General features: G+C 33.7%; 2 protein-coding genes, 1 long non-coding RNA gene and 1 pseudogene across 3 annotated transcripts; 2 read left to right on the top strand and 2 right to left on the bottom strand.

Annotated features, from left to right (window-relative positions):
• The first annotated feature begins 1,986 nt into the window (after positions 1–1,986).
• On the top strand, positions 1,987–4,260 carry LOC138877178 (putative pentatricopeptide repeat-containing protein At1g12700, mitochondrial; annotated as a pseudogene).
• An 812-nt stretch (positions 4,261–5,072) lies between these two features.
• LOC104240329 (uncharacterized) lies at positions 5,073–5,766 on the top strand. Its single transcript, XR_011402437.1, has 2 exons — positions 5,073–5,163; positions 5,300–5,766. It is a non-coding gene; the product is annotated as an uncharacterized lncRNA (long non-coding RNA).
• Positions 5,767–5,895: 129 nt separating this feature from the next.
• Positions 5,896–7,835, bottom strand: LOC104240330 (inactive protein RESTRICTED TEV MOVEMENT 2-like). Its single transcript, XM_070156439.1, has 2 exons — positions 7,637–7,835; positions 5,896–6,656 (listed from the first exon to the last, which is right to left on the bottom strand). Exons 1-2 carry the CDS (start codon positions 7,749–7,751, stop codon positions 5,971–5,973), a joined length of 801 nt encoding a protein of 266 aa, XP_070012540.1. The 5' UTR covers positions 7,752–7,835; the 3' UTR covers positions 5,896–5,970.
• A 1,323-nt stretch (positions 7,836–9,158) lies between these two features.
• Positions 9,159–10,343, bottom strand: LOC104240331 (kirola-like). The gene is made up of 2 exons (XM_009795162.2): positions 10,117–10,343; positions 9,159–9,596 (listed from the first exon to the last, which is right to left on the bottom strand). Exons 1-2 carry the CDS (start codon positions 10,301–10,303, stop codon positions 9,340–9,342), a joined length of 444 nt encoding a protein of 147 aa, XP_009793464.1. The 5' UTR covers positions 10,304–10,343; the 3' UTR covers positions 9,159–9,339.
• Positions 10,344–19,374: the final 9,031 nt, after the last annotated feature.

A 19,374-nucleotide genomic window follows, 5' to 3' on the forward strand; every position in this document is an offset into this window, starting at 1 on the left:
TTCTCGAGGTTCCGAAGGGCTGGCTCGACGTGCCCTCTATAGTGTTCGAGGGCAAGTTTGATGACCTCGACCGACGTTGTTGGTCCTCTGTCCTGAAATTTGGTATAGCCGATCGGGACGGTCCATTCCCCCGCTTTCGATATTCATGTTAGTTCAGAAATCCGGTTGACCTTAGAGACCGAGTTCGATCTGATGCCAAGCTCGATCATGTATCAGGCTCGACCGAGTCCCGATCCTGGTAGGCGCTTCGATTCTCGAATTTCGGCGCTTTGCCCTCATTATTACGAGGCTAACCTTCGATGCAATTTTTGATCTCGATCAAAGGGTAAAAATTGGACAGGCCCGATTTTACACGTGTACGAACAATATTCAAATCAAACAAACTACAATGTTCTAATTTGAAATATAATACTCAAACCGAACATACCATAATATTCTAATTTGGAATACAATATCCAAATCAAACATACAACAATATTCTAATTTTGAATATAGTATTTAAATTAAACGTACCATAATATTCTATTTGAAATACAATATTCAAACTAAATATACCAAATCACAATAGTTTAATGAAGAATATATACTTCAAACCAACATACCAAAATATTCTAATAAAGAATACAATTTTTATACCAAATACGCCACAATATTCTACTTCAAAGTACAATTCAAACCAAACATTACATATTCAAATCAAACATACTACAATATTCTAATTTGGAATAGAGTATTCAAACCAAATATACCTTTATTTTAATTTGTTGTGTTTGTAATATTAACATGCTATATATAACAGTATATAATATTTTAATTTGGAATACAATATTCAAACTGAACATACCAAATTACAAAAGTTTAATAATAAGAATAAATAATTCCAACCAATATACCAAAACATTCTAATAAAGAATATAATACTTAAACCAAACACACTATGGTATTTTAATTTGAAATATAGTATTCAAATCAAATATACCAGAATATTCTAATTTGGAATATAGTTTTCAAACTAAATATAACTTTATTTTTATTTATTGTGTATATTTTTTTACTTGTAATATTAATATGCTATATATAATAGTACACAATGAAGAGTTTACTGAATAATTGTTTATTGTATAGAAGAAAATAAGGATAAGTGCTCCCATAATAATAGCCTTTGTTCTTTATTCTTGTTGACGGAAACCATGGAGGAGAATAAATAATTTTGTACTTTTTTTTAATTTCTTTATCGATGCAATAATTACTTGTTTCAACAACGAAACAAGTAAAAAAAAAAGTTTTTAGCCAAATAAAAAAACTTAAATCCATTATTTTTAGCCAAATAAAATTTTTTTTTAACCAAAATAATGCAGTACTAACTGCACCTTTACTTTTATTCATCTTTAGATGCTATGACTATTTTTATCCATTGTATATTTCTTATTTATCATGCCAAATCTATAAAAATTAAGCTAGAACTCATTATTTTTAGCGGAATCAAACTTTTCTTAGCCAAAATTATGGAGTTTCAACTGTGTATTTCTTGCTATTTAGATATAATATTTTTCTTTTTCTGAGGTCAAATCTAAAGTAAAAAAAGTTGCTAGAGTAATGTTATTCTAGCCAATTATTTTTTTTAATCCAAATAATGGAGTTTCATCTTTATATTTTTGTATTTCTTCTTCAGATGCAATCATAATTTGTTTAAAACTAACGTTTTTTTTTGGAGTGCCAAATCAATAAAAAGAATTGGCTGAAACTCTATTACTTTTAGCTAAATGAAAAGAACTTCAACCTAAATAATGACGAAGCTTTTTCACAAATTCAGCCTGAAAAAATTGATTAAAAACAAATACTGTAGTATTAAATTTAAAAATTAATGAAATAAAGGTTTATTTTAAGAAAAAAATGTCCCATGAACAAAAAATTTACCTGGCATCCGTAGCACACACAAATTAGGACAAAGTGCAAACAAAATTTCTCTTCAGCAATTGCAATCAGATGACGAGAATTTCTTTGCTTCGTTACTATTCCAATGGTATTATTCCCTTTGCAATGAGATATTATTCTTCATCTCATAGAAATATTGAGAATGTCAAGTGTTTAGATGATGCTCTGAGCCTCTTTCGTCGGATGATCAGAACGCAGCCTCTTCCTTCTGTTTTTAGCTTCTCTAAATTATTAAAGACTATGGTAAATATGAAGCATTACTCTTCTGTTGTTTCCCTTTTTCGACAAATGCTGAAATTAGGCATCCCAATTAATGATTTCATCTTGAGTATCGCTATCAACAATTATTGCCTAATGCATTGTTCTGACTGCGGATTTTCAGTGTTAGCCATTTACTTGAAGAAGGGCATTCTATTTAATGTTGTCACGTTTAGCACCTTACTAAGGGAACTCTTTGCTGAAAATAAGATCAAAGACGCAGTTAACTTGTTCAAAAAGTTGGTGAGAGAGGATATTTGTGAGCCTGACGAATTCATGTATTCCACAGTCATGAATGGGCTTAGCAAAAGTGGCCATACTCAAAAAACTTTTGATTTGCTTAGGGTAATGGAACAAGGAAGCACTAAGCCCAATGCATGCATCTATAGCATTGTTATAGATGCCTTATGCAAAGATAGAATGGTAGATGCTGCAATTAGCCTTTTGGAAGAGATGAAAGAAAAAGGCATTCCTCCGGACGTTGTCACTTATAATTCATTGATTGATGGTCTTAGTAAGTTTGGTAAGTGGGAAAAGGTTAGGAATTTGTTCTTAGAAATGGTAAATCTGAATATTTATCCAGATGTCTGCACCTTCAATATAGTTATAGATGGATTATGCAAAGAAGGGAAAGTTGAAGATGCTGAGGAGGTAATGAGACACATGATTGAAAAAGGCGTAGAGCCTAATGTAATCACCTACAATGTGATAATTGATGGATATTGCTTGCACGGTCAAATGGATAGAGCAAGGAAACTTTTCGATTCCATGATTGATAAGAGCATTAAGCCTGACATTATTAGCTATAATATATTAATAAATGGATACTATAAGAAAAAGAAATTGGATGAGGCCATGCAGGATTGAAATTTAGCATTGTTACCTACAATACTATCTTCCGAGGTCTTTTTGAAGTTGGAAGAACTGACTTTGCCGATAAATTCTTTGCTGAGATGCTATCTACGGGGCTCAAGCCTGATTTATGCACTAATCGGATTTTGCTCTGTGGTTATTTCCAGAATGAACTTGTTGAGAAAGCTATGTTGCTATTTCATGAGTGGGAAGCAAAGAGAGAAGATATTGATATTGAACTGTACGGTATTGTAATTGACGGATTATGTAGAAATGGTAAGGTCGACGAAGCTCGTGGTATTTTTGAGAAGCTTCCTTTAATTGGATTGTCTCCCAATGTGATAACTTACAATATGATAATAAATGGGTTTTGTCTAGAAGGGTTGTTAGATGAAGCTAAAGATATGCTTAAAAAAATGGAAGATAATGGTTGTTCTCCAGATAATGCCACGTACAATATTATTGTTCGAGGATTTCTCAAGTTTCGCAGAGGTAGTGAAATGACAACTCTTTTGAAGGAAATGACTGGAAGGGGCTTCTCATTTGATGCAGCTACAGCAAAGTTACTTATACACCTTATCGCCGAGGATCCTTCTTTGTTTAACATGATACCACAGTTTCACTCACTCAACAACAACAAATCCAGTGAATTCCCACAAGTGGGGATGATACCATAGTTTCAATCGGGAAGTAATAAGTGAATATTTATTTCACTTGGTTTATTCAGCTATATTTACCATTATGATGTAATTTCCTTTTACCTCTGCAAAGGAAATCTCATCTAATGGAAATGCAGAAGGTGAAAGAATGGCAGTTAGAACATCCAAGTAAGCTTATTGAGGAGGTACATCGGTTCTAATGTTTGATTGTTATGCCACTCTACTTTATCTTGGATATCATATTTTATTTCACTCTTAATATGAGAAATGATGTGAGTTTTCTTTTCTATACACATCAAAAGTCTAAGATTTGTTTTTTCAGTGGTGTTTAGTAGTCGTCAGGTGTTATCATTTTCTATCATTTTGAGAATCAATAACAGCTTCCTGTCAGATGAGAAGCTTATTTCTCCATGACGGAGTGAAGCATGGCTGGTATATTCTTCTCCAGGAAACAATACTCTTCTCCGACTTTAGAGCTAAGAAAACTTCGACTAGAATATAATGTGGCTTTAGAGATTATAAAACTTTCGACTAGAATACAATGCGACTTTAGAGATAAGAAAATTTCGACTAGAATACAAGTCTAACGAGTTCACTATATACTAGTGCAGTTATTCCTTTTACAGAGGAAACCAGCAAAGTAGTCAAACTCCAGGAGAAGCTTTTACAGCGGAAGAATGGGTTTAATGTTATGGATGCCGGTGTTAAGCCTCGAATTATGGATGTCAGCCGCACAAAACAAATGACTGTGTTCTGGTTTTCACTGCACAAAGCATGAGCAAGCGCCCAATGAAGGATGCTTACAGGCCGTGTTACCATTTTAAACTGAGATGACAAACCGAGGTTTGTATTCTTAAGCTTCAACGCTTTTCTTTCCCCCATTTGGCATCACACACATCTATGTTGACTGATGTTTTATTGCTTTTCAGATTTTAGACTTGTTATCAAATTGTTTTGGCTATTAACGATGAGATTGAAGATCTTGAGAAGGCTGCATTAATGTCAAGAGAGGGTTTGCTGTTTAGAAAGTCCTGGGAAGCTTTCTACTTGAACTCGGATTTACATTCATTCAGGATACATTGTAAGTCTAGGAATAGCATTTCAGTGCTCTTTACTAGTCTTCAGGTATTATGCTGCCGAGGTTGCTTATATGGCTTTAACAAAATGTTCGTATTCTCTTCCGCCTTCTTTACACAAGCCAAATCGATGTTAAGGAGACTTTGTTCAAGCTAATAAATGTTTGTCTTGAGATTAACAAACAATGACATTTTAATGCTGTTGGAAGACTTCGAAAATTTCACTTTTGTACAGTAAATTGACATCTTTTCCCATTTCGGGCAAATCCTTCCTTACCAATGATCCTTCAACTGTTTTCCCGGAATTGGAAGGTGAACTTATCAAAATTGAACCTTGCATGGATTCACTCTGTCCATTTCTGGCTGTCAAGAACAATTCAGAGGTATGCTCGTATTTTCACCATGTACCCGTTCCAACTAATGTGATTGGCTTATTATTACTGGTTCTGATGCAACTAAGTATTCATACCTTTGAAAGATGAAGAAGAGATGGCTCACTCTAAATATACATCTCCACAGTCCAAGGTGCTGAAAAGGTTGATGCATCTTGAATGTAAATGAGAAGCCACCTTCTGCGGTGGAATCATTGTGCCATTTGCCTAGAGAAACTATATCATCAGTTGCAATGACACCATCTGATTCATCTATCACCCCGAATGCAAATTCTACCATGACGAAGACTGCAGAGGCATGCTATTTACGTTTAGTGTCCTCTTGAACACAGAGGCTGGCAAGGATGATTATAGCTACCATCTATTTAAAGTATTTGTATAATTTATTTTCTGAAACATTAAAGTGTTTTGGAAGTTAAGTTGTATTAATATGAACTTAATAGGGTAAGTTCTTGTCATATTTTAGTTGACTAACTGGAACTGCTCGAGTTCTTCTTGTCATATCTTAACTGCTGCTTGATGGTTAGAGACCTCAGATGCAGATACTCTGCTTCCTGAACCCATTTCCCTTTTACTGTCAGCTTTTCTGCTTTATCTGTTGAGTTAAATGAGCCCTTAGGACTTGGATTTAGTCGTTTGCTCTCCCCTTTAGAAAGCACACATGAGAGGCAGACCATTTCACCTCATTAGCACTTATGATTTATTCAAACAAATTGATTGATTACAGTTTAGAAATTGAATAGTTATTTTATTCAGTCATAGCTGGGGGGAAATGCACATATCCCAACCAATTTTGGGCTACATAAAAACTAGATCCATTTCTTCAGCTTCGTTCGCAGACTTCATCATGTTGGCGACATAGACCCCACTACCAAGAATCAACAGAGCAACAAGAGTCATTTTCATCATTTTCCTTGGCTTCTTCGGGTTTGCAGCCAAACAGCTAGCGTTTCCGGTTGTTTCATCATCCGTCGAATCATCAGACGATTCATCACTTTCAGATTCACTGTAAGAACTACTTGAACTACTTTTATCTGCTAGTGATTTTTCTCCAATATTTCTACCCTCTGTTTGCTCACTGGTTTTAGGACTAGTGTTGTTTTGTTCTTCTTTTGCTGGCTCTTTCGCAGGGTTGTTTTGTTCTTCTTTTGCTGGCTCTTTCGCAGGGTTATTAATATCAGCATTATCCTGCCTAGTAAGTTCATCTCTTAAAGAGGTCTTCTGTCTTTTAGCAGGCGTATTCTCAGCTTCTGAGGCTGGCAATTCCTTATCCTTTTTCAGTGTTGAAGTTATCAGTTTCGGCTGTTTAACATGAAGAATGCCATTTTCAAACTTTGCACTGATTTTACTTTTGTCACAATTTTCTGCAACAGGAAAGTCCTTCTGAAACCTCTGCCGTTTGTTCTGCCTAATCGGCCTTTCTCCGCTGATCTTCAGAATTCCCGTTTTGGTCAGTTGAACCCTCACCTGTTCCTTCTTGAAACCTGATGATGTCAATCTTCACCAATGTGTTATCATATATGAAACATATGTTCCAGAGATAGAATTTCAATCTTTAAGTTTAGCTATGAAAATTATTAAGAAAATAACAGCAGTCGCGCCTGATGTGAATACATGACTTCTCAGATATCTTAGTTGACATAAGGCATGAAATAAGTTACTGTGAGATGCGACATCTTCATCCGGTTATGAACTTTTTCATTTTCTGGAGAATTGTTAACATTATTCTGACCATAGCGGAAAAAATCTCATATAGCAGTATAGCAAATTTCTCATATAACATTGTAAGGTTAATATCACCAGTGGTGATCCAACATATACTAGTTGTGCGTGCACTAGATGGAGTCATCTGTATATATGTTCTGTAGAAATTTTAAAGAATTTTTTATTTAAAGTATCAATATATTGAGAGGTTCACCCACTGCTTTTAAATACTGGATCAGTCTATAACAGTGTATTGCATTCACCGTTTTGGCGGGAGAGCGGTGAATCCAGAGTTTAAGTTAGTTTGTTTTACTCTTTATATATGTGCCAACTTGTTTCTCACACGGGCGAGCACTTTACATATATTTAGTGCGAGTTAGATACAATACAGTCAAACCTCTCTATAACATAACAACATCGCTATATAACAACCATTCACTATAAAAGCCAAGTTTCTTTGGAACCAATTTTCATGCTATGTTATAATATATGTTCTGTATAACAGCACTTCGCTATAACAATCCAAAAAATCTGGAATAGATGAGGCTGTTATAGAGAGGTTTGACTGTATAATCTACTGGACCCACAACAATATATCCGGTGTGTTCCCACGTGTGAATTCCGGGAGGTGGGGTGTACGCAGACCTCACCCCTACCTTATGTGAGGTAGAGAGGCTATTCCCGATAACCCAATAAATCTACTGAATCCACATCTAGTATAAATCCGTCAGTGGTGGGAGGAATGAGTAAAGAATAGCACCTGGAATATTAAGGTGAAGAGTGTCAGAGAGTTCTTCTTGAACCAGTTTTGATGTTGGCACAAAATCTTCATATATTTGAGTTGGTGTAGCAGCTGAAGCTCCCTTTGAATTCATTTCCTGTATTTCTTTCCTTTCCTTTCTGCTAATATGTAATATTTCCTTTTACCCTTTTTTCTTCTTGTTGATGGATAGGATGAAGTTTGTAGTGTATATATACACATAGAAAATTCCTCAACGAGAACTTTCTTGAATTGCTTTCTTTGTTTTCTTTCAGATTACATATTCCTTTACTAATTTCCATTCCTGTTTTTGTAAACCTTTTCTTTACGCTACATAGTTTTTTTGTACAATAAATAAACAGGAGAAAAACTCCCACAATAGGAAACCGGTTATTGTACTAAAAGATGTATGATTCAAAAATAATTTATTCCCGTCAGCATAATGCTAGAAAGAATTATATTAGGAAGGGCTGGACCCTTTATTTGAGCCGTTCCTAAAATGCGGGTACACATGAGGTAAAAGAATTCTTAAAGATTCATCAGATTTTAGGCTTTGACCCAGTGAAAAATGGGGTTGATGGTGTTAGCTAAAAAAGGAGGAGAGAGGAGAGCCTTAGGGTACGCTCACTTCTGCATTTTTGTTTAGGTTCTCGAGATTCTCAATTGCTCTTTTTAATGGGGAGGAATAGTATGTGAATGGCTGTTCTCGAGGGAATCATTCCTCTCTAAATATGAAGTTCAAAATTTGAGATTCCTATTGAACAATTTTTCCCGTAGAAGTTTCTTTTGGTAACTTTGTGGTATTCCTCCTGCATGCTCAAAAGTATCTTTTGGCACGATAGAAGTTGGTACATTATTGGAGAAATGTATATCTTTAGCCCCATCCAAATATAATAGCCGACAGAATGTTTATTTTTTTGTATATATGTATATTATGTCCAAAAATTATACCTATTTTATATATTTTTTTGACTAGCGAATATAGTTAGTGTCAGTTGATCGACCAATTTTGTATTTTTTCCTATATTCTTCAATATGGGGTTCTTCATTTCTCCACCTTCCCCTAAATTGTATACTCTTTCTTTGCATAAAAGTCCTACTTTATTCATTTTTCTTTACCATAATGTGCTTTATTGTGGAAATCAAAATTAGCACGTGCCTGTCACAAGCCTTACTGGCTAACCGCGGAACAATTCTCATATTATATAACCTAACTCTGTTATTTAGGAATTAGTCAATGTGTCATGAATTTTAGTTTTTCAATTTAATTTTTTCGGGTCACAAATATCTTGAAATTATGATTTTCATTTTAAAATTTTAGGATAAAATAAATAGCACCCCTAGGATTAGTTGTTTATGTACTTCCCCGACCTATCTCCTATTATACGAGTTGCTTTCGAGTGCTTCAACGACTATCTGTGTAAATATTAATCCCCATATTACCATTAGAGAAATCAAAACAAAATGGGGCTGAAAAAGAACGCACACTAATAAATATATCTTGTAGTTATTAGAGGTAACATATTAAACTTGAAAAATTCATTATATCTTACATAACTGACCATTGAAAATACATTCATAGAAGGAGACTGACATACATAACTCCAAACACGACATTATTTATTTCACTCGGTGGCTAGAACTAGCCAATCTTGCCAAATATTCATCACACATACGAGTGCGCACATATATATAGAGATCTTTTATTTCTTGAGAAGGTGGACATCTATATCTTTGGTCAAATCAAGGACTACACCCATGAAAGCGAGGGGCTCAGGGGTGTCTTCAGTTTTCTTCTCGTACACTAATGTCCATGTAGTCCACTGATCTTCACTGGATGTGATAACAGTGAAGTAATTATACAACTCTAACAAATCTCCTTCAATCACTTTCCAAGTGATTGATTTCTTCTCATGATCGAAGGCTTCAATCACTTCCTTAACAATCTTTTCTTTTCCATCTATAATCATTAAAATTAAAAAATACAAGAGATGTTACTCCTAGTTCAATAGTCCAATTCCTCATAAAAGATATAAACATTCATGAAAAAAATTATGGATTTGATTATAATGTGTTTGATATGACTGAAGCAATTTTTCATGAAAAAAAATTTGTTCTGCAAAATATTTTCTAATATTTGATTGGTGAGTGAAAAATATATTATGGAAAGCATACATTAAAGACTGGTAATAATAATAATAATATTAAAATTTATAGATCGTTTAATTTGATAAAATTTTTGAGTGCTAAAAACTAATAAGACGTCTAAGGGTTAATTGGAGCAAGTAGAAGAAAGTTAAAAATTAAGATAGTTGTAATATTTCTCCCTAGAGGAAATAATTTCCGCCTAAAGAAGCTATTTTTTATATGCAAAATGTCCTACTCAGAATATATTTATGGTAACCAAACATCATCAAAATCAAATACACCTAAATATAAAAAATTGATGCATATAAAGAGAGCGGGGAAATGTATGTTACCCTCGTTGTATTTCCAGCTAACGATCGAACCAACCTTTATGATTTCACCTTCATGAATCTCAAAATAATTGATCTTACTAGGGCTTATATTGGGTATATGATGAGTATTAATATGAAAAATATCCTGAACAGAGTGTCCTCCACTCTTCACCTCTAATGAAGCAATCAACTTGCCCTTCACACCCATATTTTCTTCTCCCCGGAATAGCAATAAGTTGTGAAAAGAAAGTGGTGAGAAATGTTCAGAACTTATATTCTTTATATAGATTTCAGTTAGTTGTGAAATTTCAAATCCTGAACCTCCTTTGAATTTCAATGGCGTGTCCAGGTTGAATTGATAGTATAATTTTTCGGCGAAAGGGTCCATGCATCCCCTAGCCCCTAGTTAAGGTGGCTATTTTGTTATCAAACGAAGAGCCGAAGTTGATCCTTATTGATAGCGAGATGAAGAAAGCAAGGATTTTAATTATTTTTACTTTCTTGGCTAATTTAAAAGCAAGGTTTTAATTATTTGACTTTCTTGACCAATTTCGAGTGTCATATCTATTTGTTTAATTAAATTTCCTTTCCCTAATACATCTATTAGGCCATATGCCTATTGTGTGTGAGAGAGGATTGTAAATGAATAATATTTCAGCCACAAAATAATGTCCTTTAAGGATTTGCAAAATATAATTAGAAATGGCTCTTTGTTAACTTTTCATCGGTTTTTTCAAGTTTCTTTTTTGCACTTTAAATTCTCTATAAGTTGATAAGTTGGGCATAGGACAACCAAAACAAAATATGAATGTCACGTCTCAAATTCACATGATCTGCACCTAGTATCTATTCACACCGAACAAACCAACTCATATAATTCATCCTGATCATATGTGCAATACACGATGCTTGGCCACCTATTAGGGTTTTAGTCTAATGAGATTGTAGTTTCCCCGCACTAGGTATATATGGTCAACTTAACATCAGCACGAGTCTTAATTTCGTCTTTTAAAATATTATTTGTAATTATGTTAAACCCTAATGTCTTACTGAACAAGTAGCTAGATCCAAACTTAACATTTTTGTACAAGAAAGTCAAATAATTAAATATTTGCATTTAAATTTTGCCAAGAAAGTCAAATAATCAAAATCCCTGTTTTCTTCATCTCTCTATCAATAAGGACCCTCTTCCGCTCTTCGTTTAAAATGCCGACTTAAAAATTTATTACTGTTATGAATAGAATTCTATTTAGAGTGAATGTCTATCTTGTAGAGAGTTTTACTTTGTGGCTAAGTCATTTTTCTCCTATAAATAGAGGGGTCTTACCCCATTGTAAATCATCCCAAAATTCAATAAGAATTTCCTCTCTTTCTTTCTCTGCAATATTGTTCTTCTACTTTTATTGTTTTATCACACGTTATCAGCACGAGACTCTACCGTCTCAAGAAGATTAAGGTACAACTTTTCTCCTCTTTTAATTATGACTGATATTATGAAAAGAAAGTTCGTTGCCTTGAAATTTCGGGCAAGAACTATATGACATGGGTGTTGGATGCTGAAATCCATTTAGATGCAATGGGTCTTGGAGACGCCATTAAAGACAAAACTAAAGCATCCACCCAAGACTGTGCTAAGGCCTTGATTTTCTTGCGTCATCACCTTGATAAAGGGTTGAAAATAGAATATCTCACAGTCAAAGATCCACTTGTTTTGTGGAATGACTTAAAGGAAAGATATGCAACTTAAAGTTGGCCACTCTTCCACAAGCACGATATGATTGGGCTCATCTGAGGCTCCAAGACTTTAAGTCTGTTTCTGAATATAATTCTGCGATGTTTAGAATTACTTTTAAATTGAAACTCTGTGGAGATACTATCACTGATTATGATATGCTTGAAAAAACGTTCACAACGTTTCATGCCTCCAATATGGTCTTGCAACAGCAATACAGAGAGAAAGATTTCAAAAAGTACTCTGAGTTGATTTCTCTTCTCCTTGTGGCTGAGCAAAACAATGACTTGCTCATGAGAAATCACAAAAATTGACTCACTGGGTCTACACCATTGCCTGAAGTGGATGAGCTGTATTCCCATTATGCTAAGCGTGGAAAAGGCCATGGCCCTATTCGTGGTCGTGGTCATGGTCGTGGCCGTGGACAAGGAAGAAATTTTCCTAGTGTTGATCACCCCCAAAAAAAATAACCACTAAAAGTGGAAAGGGAAAGATGAGAAACCAAAGGCAAATGGTTCAAAAATCGAATGTTATCGTTGCGGTGGAAAAGGCCATTGGGCAAATATTTGTCGTGTACCAAGACATTTGGTTGAGCTTTATCAAGCATTTCTAAAGAACAAAGGCCCTGAAGCTAATTTTGTCTCTGACAATAATTTTGACATCACCCACTTGGATGTGGCAAACTTATTTGAGCGCCCTAATGGGAAAATAGACCACTTGATCGGTGATGGATCCGTAGTTAAAGATGATCGAGTAGTTTAATTTTTATTTTTCCTATTCGTAGTAGCTAGTAAATAAATATCATGTAATCATAATTTTTTTTACATGAGTAGTAGTCATTAGTATTATTTATTTTATAAAATAGTGTTAGTTCATTTTGATTAAATATAATTTAGTTCATTTTGATTAAATATAATTTTATGGGATAGTATCAGTTCGCTTTAAAATAATGTTTCGGCTTGCTTAGTCTTCTCAAAACAAAGTATCAAAATTGATCAGTTTGCTTAATATCCGTTTTAAAACAATGTGTGTTAAATCACGTTACATGTAAAACTTACATTATTCATACTTCATTACATAATCTGTTATGATCCCTTGTTACTTTATCCTTACATGTTCATACTTCCGAGAACATACACTTATGGTTTGCGAATGTTTATATTTTATACATTTATTATAACAACAAAATGATACTTCAAGTTACTAGTTTTGTACCAACAAATAAAGAAAAAAACGTGTTGTTATTCGTACTAATGTTTATCGTATATTTTTTTTTGTATGTCAAACAATGAGAAGCAAATATGGATATCTCACAAAACAAACTTTGATCAAAGTTCAACTGTAAAAATATTTGTTTAATTGATTCATGTACGACACATACAATATTCAAAGAGAAAAAATATTTCTCTCATTTAAATATGTGTAAGGCAGATGTTACTACAATTTCTGGTAGTAGTAAATTAATTGAAGGCTCTGGAAGAGCTTCTATAATTCTGCCTAAGGGAACAATACTTATCATAGAGAATGCAATGTTCTCCTCCAAGTCCAAGAGGAACTTGTTGAGTTTTAAAGATATCCATCGAAATGAATATCATATTGAGACAATAGATGAGAATAATCTTGAATATCTCATCATTATCAAGAATGTCTCCGGCCAAAAGAGGGTTATTGAGAAGTTCCCATCTTTATCTTGTGGCCTATATTGGACAAGAATTAGTGCAATTGAGGCACATTCTACCGTAAACCAAAAGGTTACTGATTCCAATACTTTTGTACTTTGGCATGATCGATTGGGACACCCTGGATCAATTATGATGAGACGAATTATAGAAAACTCAAATGAGCATCCATTAAAGAATTTAAAGATTCTTTTAAATGATGAATTTTCTTTCACTTTTTGTTATCAAGGCAAGTTAATTATTAGACCATCACCAACAAAGGTTGGAATTGAGTCCCCTGCGTTTTTGGAATGTATACAAGGGGACATTTGTGGACCTTTTCACCCACCTAGTGGGTCATTTAGATATTTTATGGTCTTAATAGATGCATCTTTTAGATGGTCCCATGTATGCCTATTGTCATCTCGCAACCTCGCGTTTGCAAAATTAATGGCACAAATAATTCGATTACGGGCACAATTTCCTGATAATCCAATTAAGTCTATTAGACTTGATAATGCTGATGAGTTTTCATCCCAAGCATTTAATGATTATTGCTTATCAATTGGGATAAAAGTGGAACATCCTGTAGCTCATGTTCACACTAAAAATGGTCTTGCAGAGTCTTTAATTAAACGTCTGCAATTGATAGCAAGACCATTACTCATGAAAATGAGGCTGCCCACTTCTGTTTGGGGTCATGCCATTTTGCATGCAGCAATGCTAGTTCGTCTCAGACCGACAAATTATCATAAATATTCCCTGTTGCAACTAGTTTTGGGTAATGAACCTAATATATCCCATTTAAGAATTTTTGGATGCGCAGGATATGTACTTGTAGCACCGCCATATCGCACCAAAATGGGTCCGCAAAGAAGGTTAGGAATATATATTGGGTTTGAATCGCCCTCCATCATTCGCTACCTAGAAACATTGACGAGGGATTTGTTTACTGCACGATTTGCAGACTGTCGATTCAATGAGACACTTTTCCCAAAATTATGGGGAGAAGTTGGTGAAACCAAACGGGAAATTTTGTGGAAAAATCTATCATTATCTCATCTTGATCCACGTGCCTCTATTTGTGAAAAAGAGGTGCAAAAGATTATCCATTTGCAAAGAATCGCAAATCAAATGCCAGACACATTTACGGATTTGAAAAGGATAACAAAATCACATATCCCTGCAGAGAATGTTCCAATCCGTATTGATGTTCCTATTGGACAATCTTCTAGTGTCATAGCTAATGAGTCAAAAGCACGCCTAAAACGTGGCAGACCATTAGGATTGAAATCTTAGAAAAAGGAAAATAAATGATCAAAATGGCACTACGAAAGAATCTCATGAAGAAATCCACAATTTAATAAATTCTGAGATTCATGAGAAATCCACTGAGCCCGAGACTCAAGAAAATAAGGAACTATCAATAAATCCAATCGATATTGAGACAAAGTTGAATCGAGTGGATATAGTGGTGGATTATGTCTTTGCATATAATGTTGCATCTAGCATTATGCAAGAAAGTGAGGATCTTGAACCTCAATCTGTTGGAGAATGTCGAGAAAGACTTGATTGGCCAAAATGGCAAGAAGCAATCCAATCAGAGTTGAACTCACTTGCAAAACGTGAAGTTTTTGGGCCTGTAGTCCAAACACCTAATGGTGTTAAGCCTGTTGGCTATAAGTGGGTTTTTGTACACAAGAGAAATGAGAAAAATGAGGTACAAAGATATAAGGCACGCCTTATTGCACAAGGATTTTCACAAAGGCCTGGTGTCGATTATGAAGAGACATATTCACCCGTTATGGATGCTATAACTTCCCGCTATCTCATTAGTTTTGTTGTCCATGAAAAGCTTGACATGTATTTAATGGATGTGGTTACCGCCTACCTTTATGGCTCACTTGATAATGAGATATATATGAAAATTCCCGATAGATTTAAAATGCCAAACGCAAATAATTCAAAGTCTCGGGAAATGTTTTCAATCAAATTGCAAAGATCGTTGTATGGTCTAAAGCAATCAGGATGAATGTGGTATAATCGTCTTAGTGAGTATTTATTAAAGGAAGGCTATATAAATGATGTCATTTGCCCATATATTTTTATAAAGAAAACAACATCGGAATTTGTCTTACTTGCTGTATATGTTGATGACATAAACCTTATTGGAACTCCTATAGAACTCCAAAAGACAATTGATTATTTAAAGAAAGAATTCGAGATGAAAGATCTCGGAAAGACAAAATTATGCCTTGGTTTGCAAATTGAACATTTGACAAACGAAATTTTTGTTCATCAATCTGCCTACATAGAAAATGTATTGAAACAGTTTTACATGGATGGAGCACATCCATTAAGTACTCCGATGGTTGTTCGATCACTTGATGTGAATAAGGATCCATTCCGACCTCAAGAAAAGAATGAAGAGCTACTTGGTCCTGAAGTACCATATCTTAGTGCAATTGGTGCACTAATGTATCTTGCTAATACTACAAGGCCTGACATAACTATTTCAGTTAATGTCTTAGCAAGATATAGCTCTACTCCTACAAGGAGACATTGGAATGGAATCAAATACATATTGCGGTATCTAAAAGGGACTACCGATATGGGCTTATTTTATGACAATAATTGCAGTCCCGATCTTGTTGGTTATGCTGATGCTGGGTATTTATCTGACCCACACAAGGCTTGATCTCAAACAGGTTATGTGTTTACCTGTGGAGGCACTGCCATATCTTGGCGATCGACTAAGCAATCAATTGTGGCTACTTCATCTAATCATGCTTAGATAATTGCTATTCATGAAGCAAGTCGAGAGTGTGTGTGGTTGAGGTCTATAATACATCTTATTCGAGACAAATGTGGTTTGAAATGTGACAAGTTACCCACGATTTTGTATGAAGACAATGCAACATGCATAACTCAATTGAAGAGAGGATTCATAAAAGGAGATAGGACAAAGCACATTTCACCAAAGTTATTTTTCATACATGATCTTCAAAAGAATGGTGATATCAATGTGCAACAGATTCGTTCAAGTGATAATATGGCTGATTTGTTCACAAAATCTCTACCGACGTCAACCTTCAAGAAACTAGTGCACAAGATTGGGATGCGAAGGCTCAAGGATGTGAATTGATGCTCTCATCAGGGGGAGTTAATGCGCGTTGCACTCCTTTTCCCTTACAAGGTTTTGTCCCACTGGGTTTTCCTTGCAAGGTTTTTAACGAGGCAACCAAAAGGCGTATTGTTAGATATGTGTACTCTTTTTCCTTTACTAGATTTTTTCCCATTGGGTTTTATTTTAGTTAGGTTTTAACGATGCACATTACTTATCGAGTAGACATTCAAGGGGGAGTGTTATGAATAGAATTCTATTTAGAGTAAATGTCTATCTTGTAGAGAGTTTAACTTTGCGGCTAAGTCATTTTTCCCTTATAAATAGAGGGGTCTTACCCCATTGTAAATCATCCCAAAATTCAATAAGAATTTCCTCTCTTTCTTTCTGTGCAATATTGTTCTTCTACTTTTATTGTTTTATCACAATTACTTCTTTCGTCTCATTTTATGTAACTAGTCTTATACTACATGCGTTGCACGTGTATCCCACATTAAAAATACAAAACTGAAAATTATATTCAGTTATTAAATAATATATTTGAATTAGAAAATTAAAACTTAGAAAAATTTATGATGAATATTAATCTTATATATCTTGCTAACTCATAATGAATGATTGTAAAAAAGCTCACATCAGAATATGGCTCGAAAATCATGAAATTTTGATGAATTTTGAAATATACTTTACGACTATCTAAAAAAGATCACTTATTCTAAATAGGTAGTCGAGCTCGATTAAAAGCTTGATTAATTTTTATTTTGCTCCTCCTTAATGATTTGTTTAAGCAAGAAATATTAGAGAGTGGCAGATTCGAGTTTCATAATTCCACACATTAAAGATCACATATTTACTATAATTCCAACAAACCAATCATTCTTCTCACTGTGTAGCGTGCCATCTTCTTCTCACTCTTAAAGCTACACATGGGGCCCACCATGTCTATTTTTTTTTGGGGGGTGGGTGGGGGAGATTTATAACTGCTAATTAAAAATTAGTCACAATTTCAAAAGTAATCAAATTTAACCATTTTTTCATGTAAAAAAAAAATTTGAACAAAAACACTCTTAAAAATCCGAAAAATATGTTGGAGTATAATGTGCTGGAATTCCAACATAATATGCTTGATGTTTATATATAGGAACTCCATATTATGATGGAACTTTTCATGTTTCAGCTAGGGTATTTTTGACCATATTTTATCTTTGCATGAAATATTGGTTATTTTTTAATGACTTTGCAAATAAGCTGGTTATTTTTTAATTACCAATCCAAAAACTTGATTGCCCATGTTAGTTTTACATATTTTTTCGATATGTTTGAGTAATAAAAAGGATCTAGGATAATTATAAGAACAGTAACTGCTAACGGTAATATTAATGTATTTTTTAATGTAATTTTTTTATTAAACTTTTTTATTGACTTAATTTCTATTATTTGCATATGAAACATTTAATTTTAATACTTTTGCACATGCACGAATTTCTTATTCTCTTCCTCGTCAGATATGTTAAATAAGTTTTTGTTTTTATTTTTTAATATACACATTATCTATTAATATATAAATATTATGTAATAATTAATGAAATTTAAAACACTCAAATGAATCTCATTAATAAAAGTTTTTGTGTCACCATGAAATAAATGTTACTTGTCTTTCAGTGTGTTATTTGTCAAATTTCTTTTCGAAAAGATTAAAAGACCCATTCAAAAAATAAGAAATTATAATAGTATAAATAAATTCAGAACACATATATTTAGGTTTTACTATGACATCTTGGTAGTCTTTATGTATAGCTTTAAAACTGAGAAAAATGGCAGGCCATGTAAACGGCAGCTGTTAGTATTGAGTTTTTTTTTTTTAATTTATTTTTTTATTAAATATTGTCTTACCATTTTTCGTTGTTTAATAACCAAACGAATTTCACTGGAATAATTATTTATTCTCCACCCGATTAAAACATAGGAGACACAAAATTTATTCTGAAGGACTTCAAAAGCCTAACTATTAAGAGTAATTAATGGAGTTCTTATAAATTAATTGCTGCTCTTCTATAATTAAAATCTTTCCTTACTGTTAACTCCAAATCTTTACAAAAATTTCTTACGTATTTAAACCATTCAGGCTAATTAATGGAGTTATTATAAATTAGTTGTAGCTCTTTCATACTTAAAATATTATTTTATTTTTATCTCAAAATCTTTATGTACGCATTTAAATCATTCACTCTTACTCTTATTTTTATGTTTTCCATATTTGAGGATATGTATTTATTAAAAAGACATAAACAGACTCAAAGTTGGCCTTAGATGTCTCTCACACTCCAACTTACCAGGTGACCATATAGACACTTTATGTTGGTTTTTAGTATGTCATGTAAACATTCTGAGGTGACATGACAAAATGAGTGTCTCACTCATATTTGAGTGCATGAAGATGCATAAAATTACATGTTTACTTTAATTTTTTTTCATGTTGACCCGCCTTCTTCATTCCCAATCAAGCCATAGCCACCATCACCATGTTTGAGCTTTACAAGCTTCACTGTAACCTGCACCCTCCACCATCTTCTCAACCCAAAAATAACAAAAAACTTGTAACATTCCCGGCGAAACAAATTCAGAAGAAGAAAAACCTAAACAATAACATTCCCGGTGAAAAAAATCTGAACAATAACATTTTCGGTGAAATTTCATTTTTTCCGGAAAAGTTTCATTTTCAACAATAACGAAATTAATCTTTGTGACTTAAATCTGGAAAAAAA

Source organism: Nicotiana sylvestris, chromosome 9, assembly GCF_000393655.2.
Source record: "Nicotiana sylvestris chromosome 9, ASM39365v2, whole genome shotgun sequence".
NCBI lineage: Eukaryota > Viridiplantae > Streptophyta > Magnoliopsida > Solanales > Solanaceae > Nicotiana > Nicotiana sylvestris.

What these genes read in the sequence shown, in the direction of transcription:
- LOC104240330 (XM_070156439.1), bottom strand. Translation starts at nt 7,751, where the DNA reads ATGAATTCAAAGGGAGCTTCAGCTGCTACACCAACTCAAATATATGAA. An exon ending in TCTTCACCTTAATATTCCAG is followed by an intron (nt 6,657 to 7,636) that starts GTGCTATTCTTT and finishes TGACATCATCAG; the next exon opens with GTTTCAAGAAGGAACAGGTG.
- LOC104240331 (XM_009795162.2), bottom strand. Translation starts at nt 10,303, where the DNA reads ATGGGTGTGAAGGGCAAGTTGATTGCTTCATTAGAGGTGAAGAGTGGA. An exon ending in TAGCTGGAAATACAACGAGG is followed by an intron (nt 9,597 to 10,116) that starts GTAACATACATT and finishes TAATGATTATAG; the next exon opens with ATGGAAAAGAAAAGATTGTT.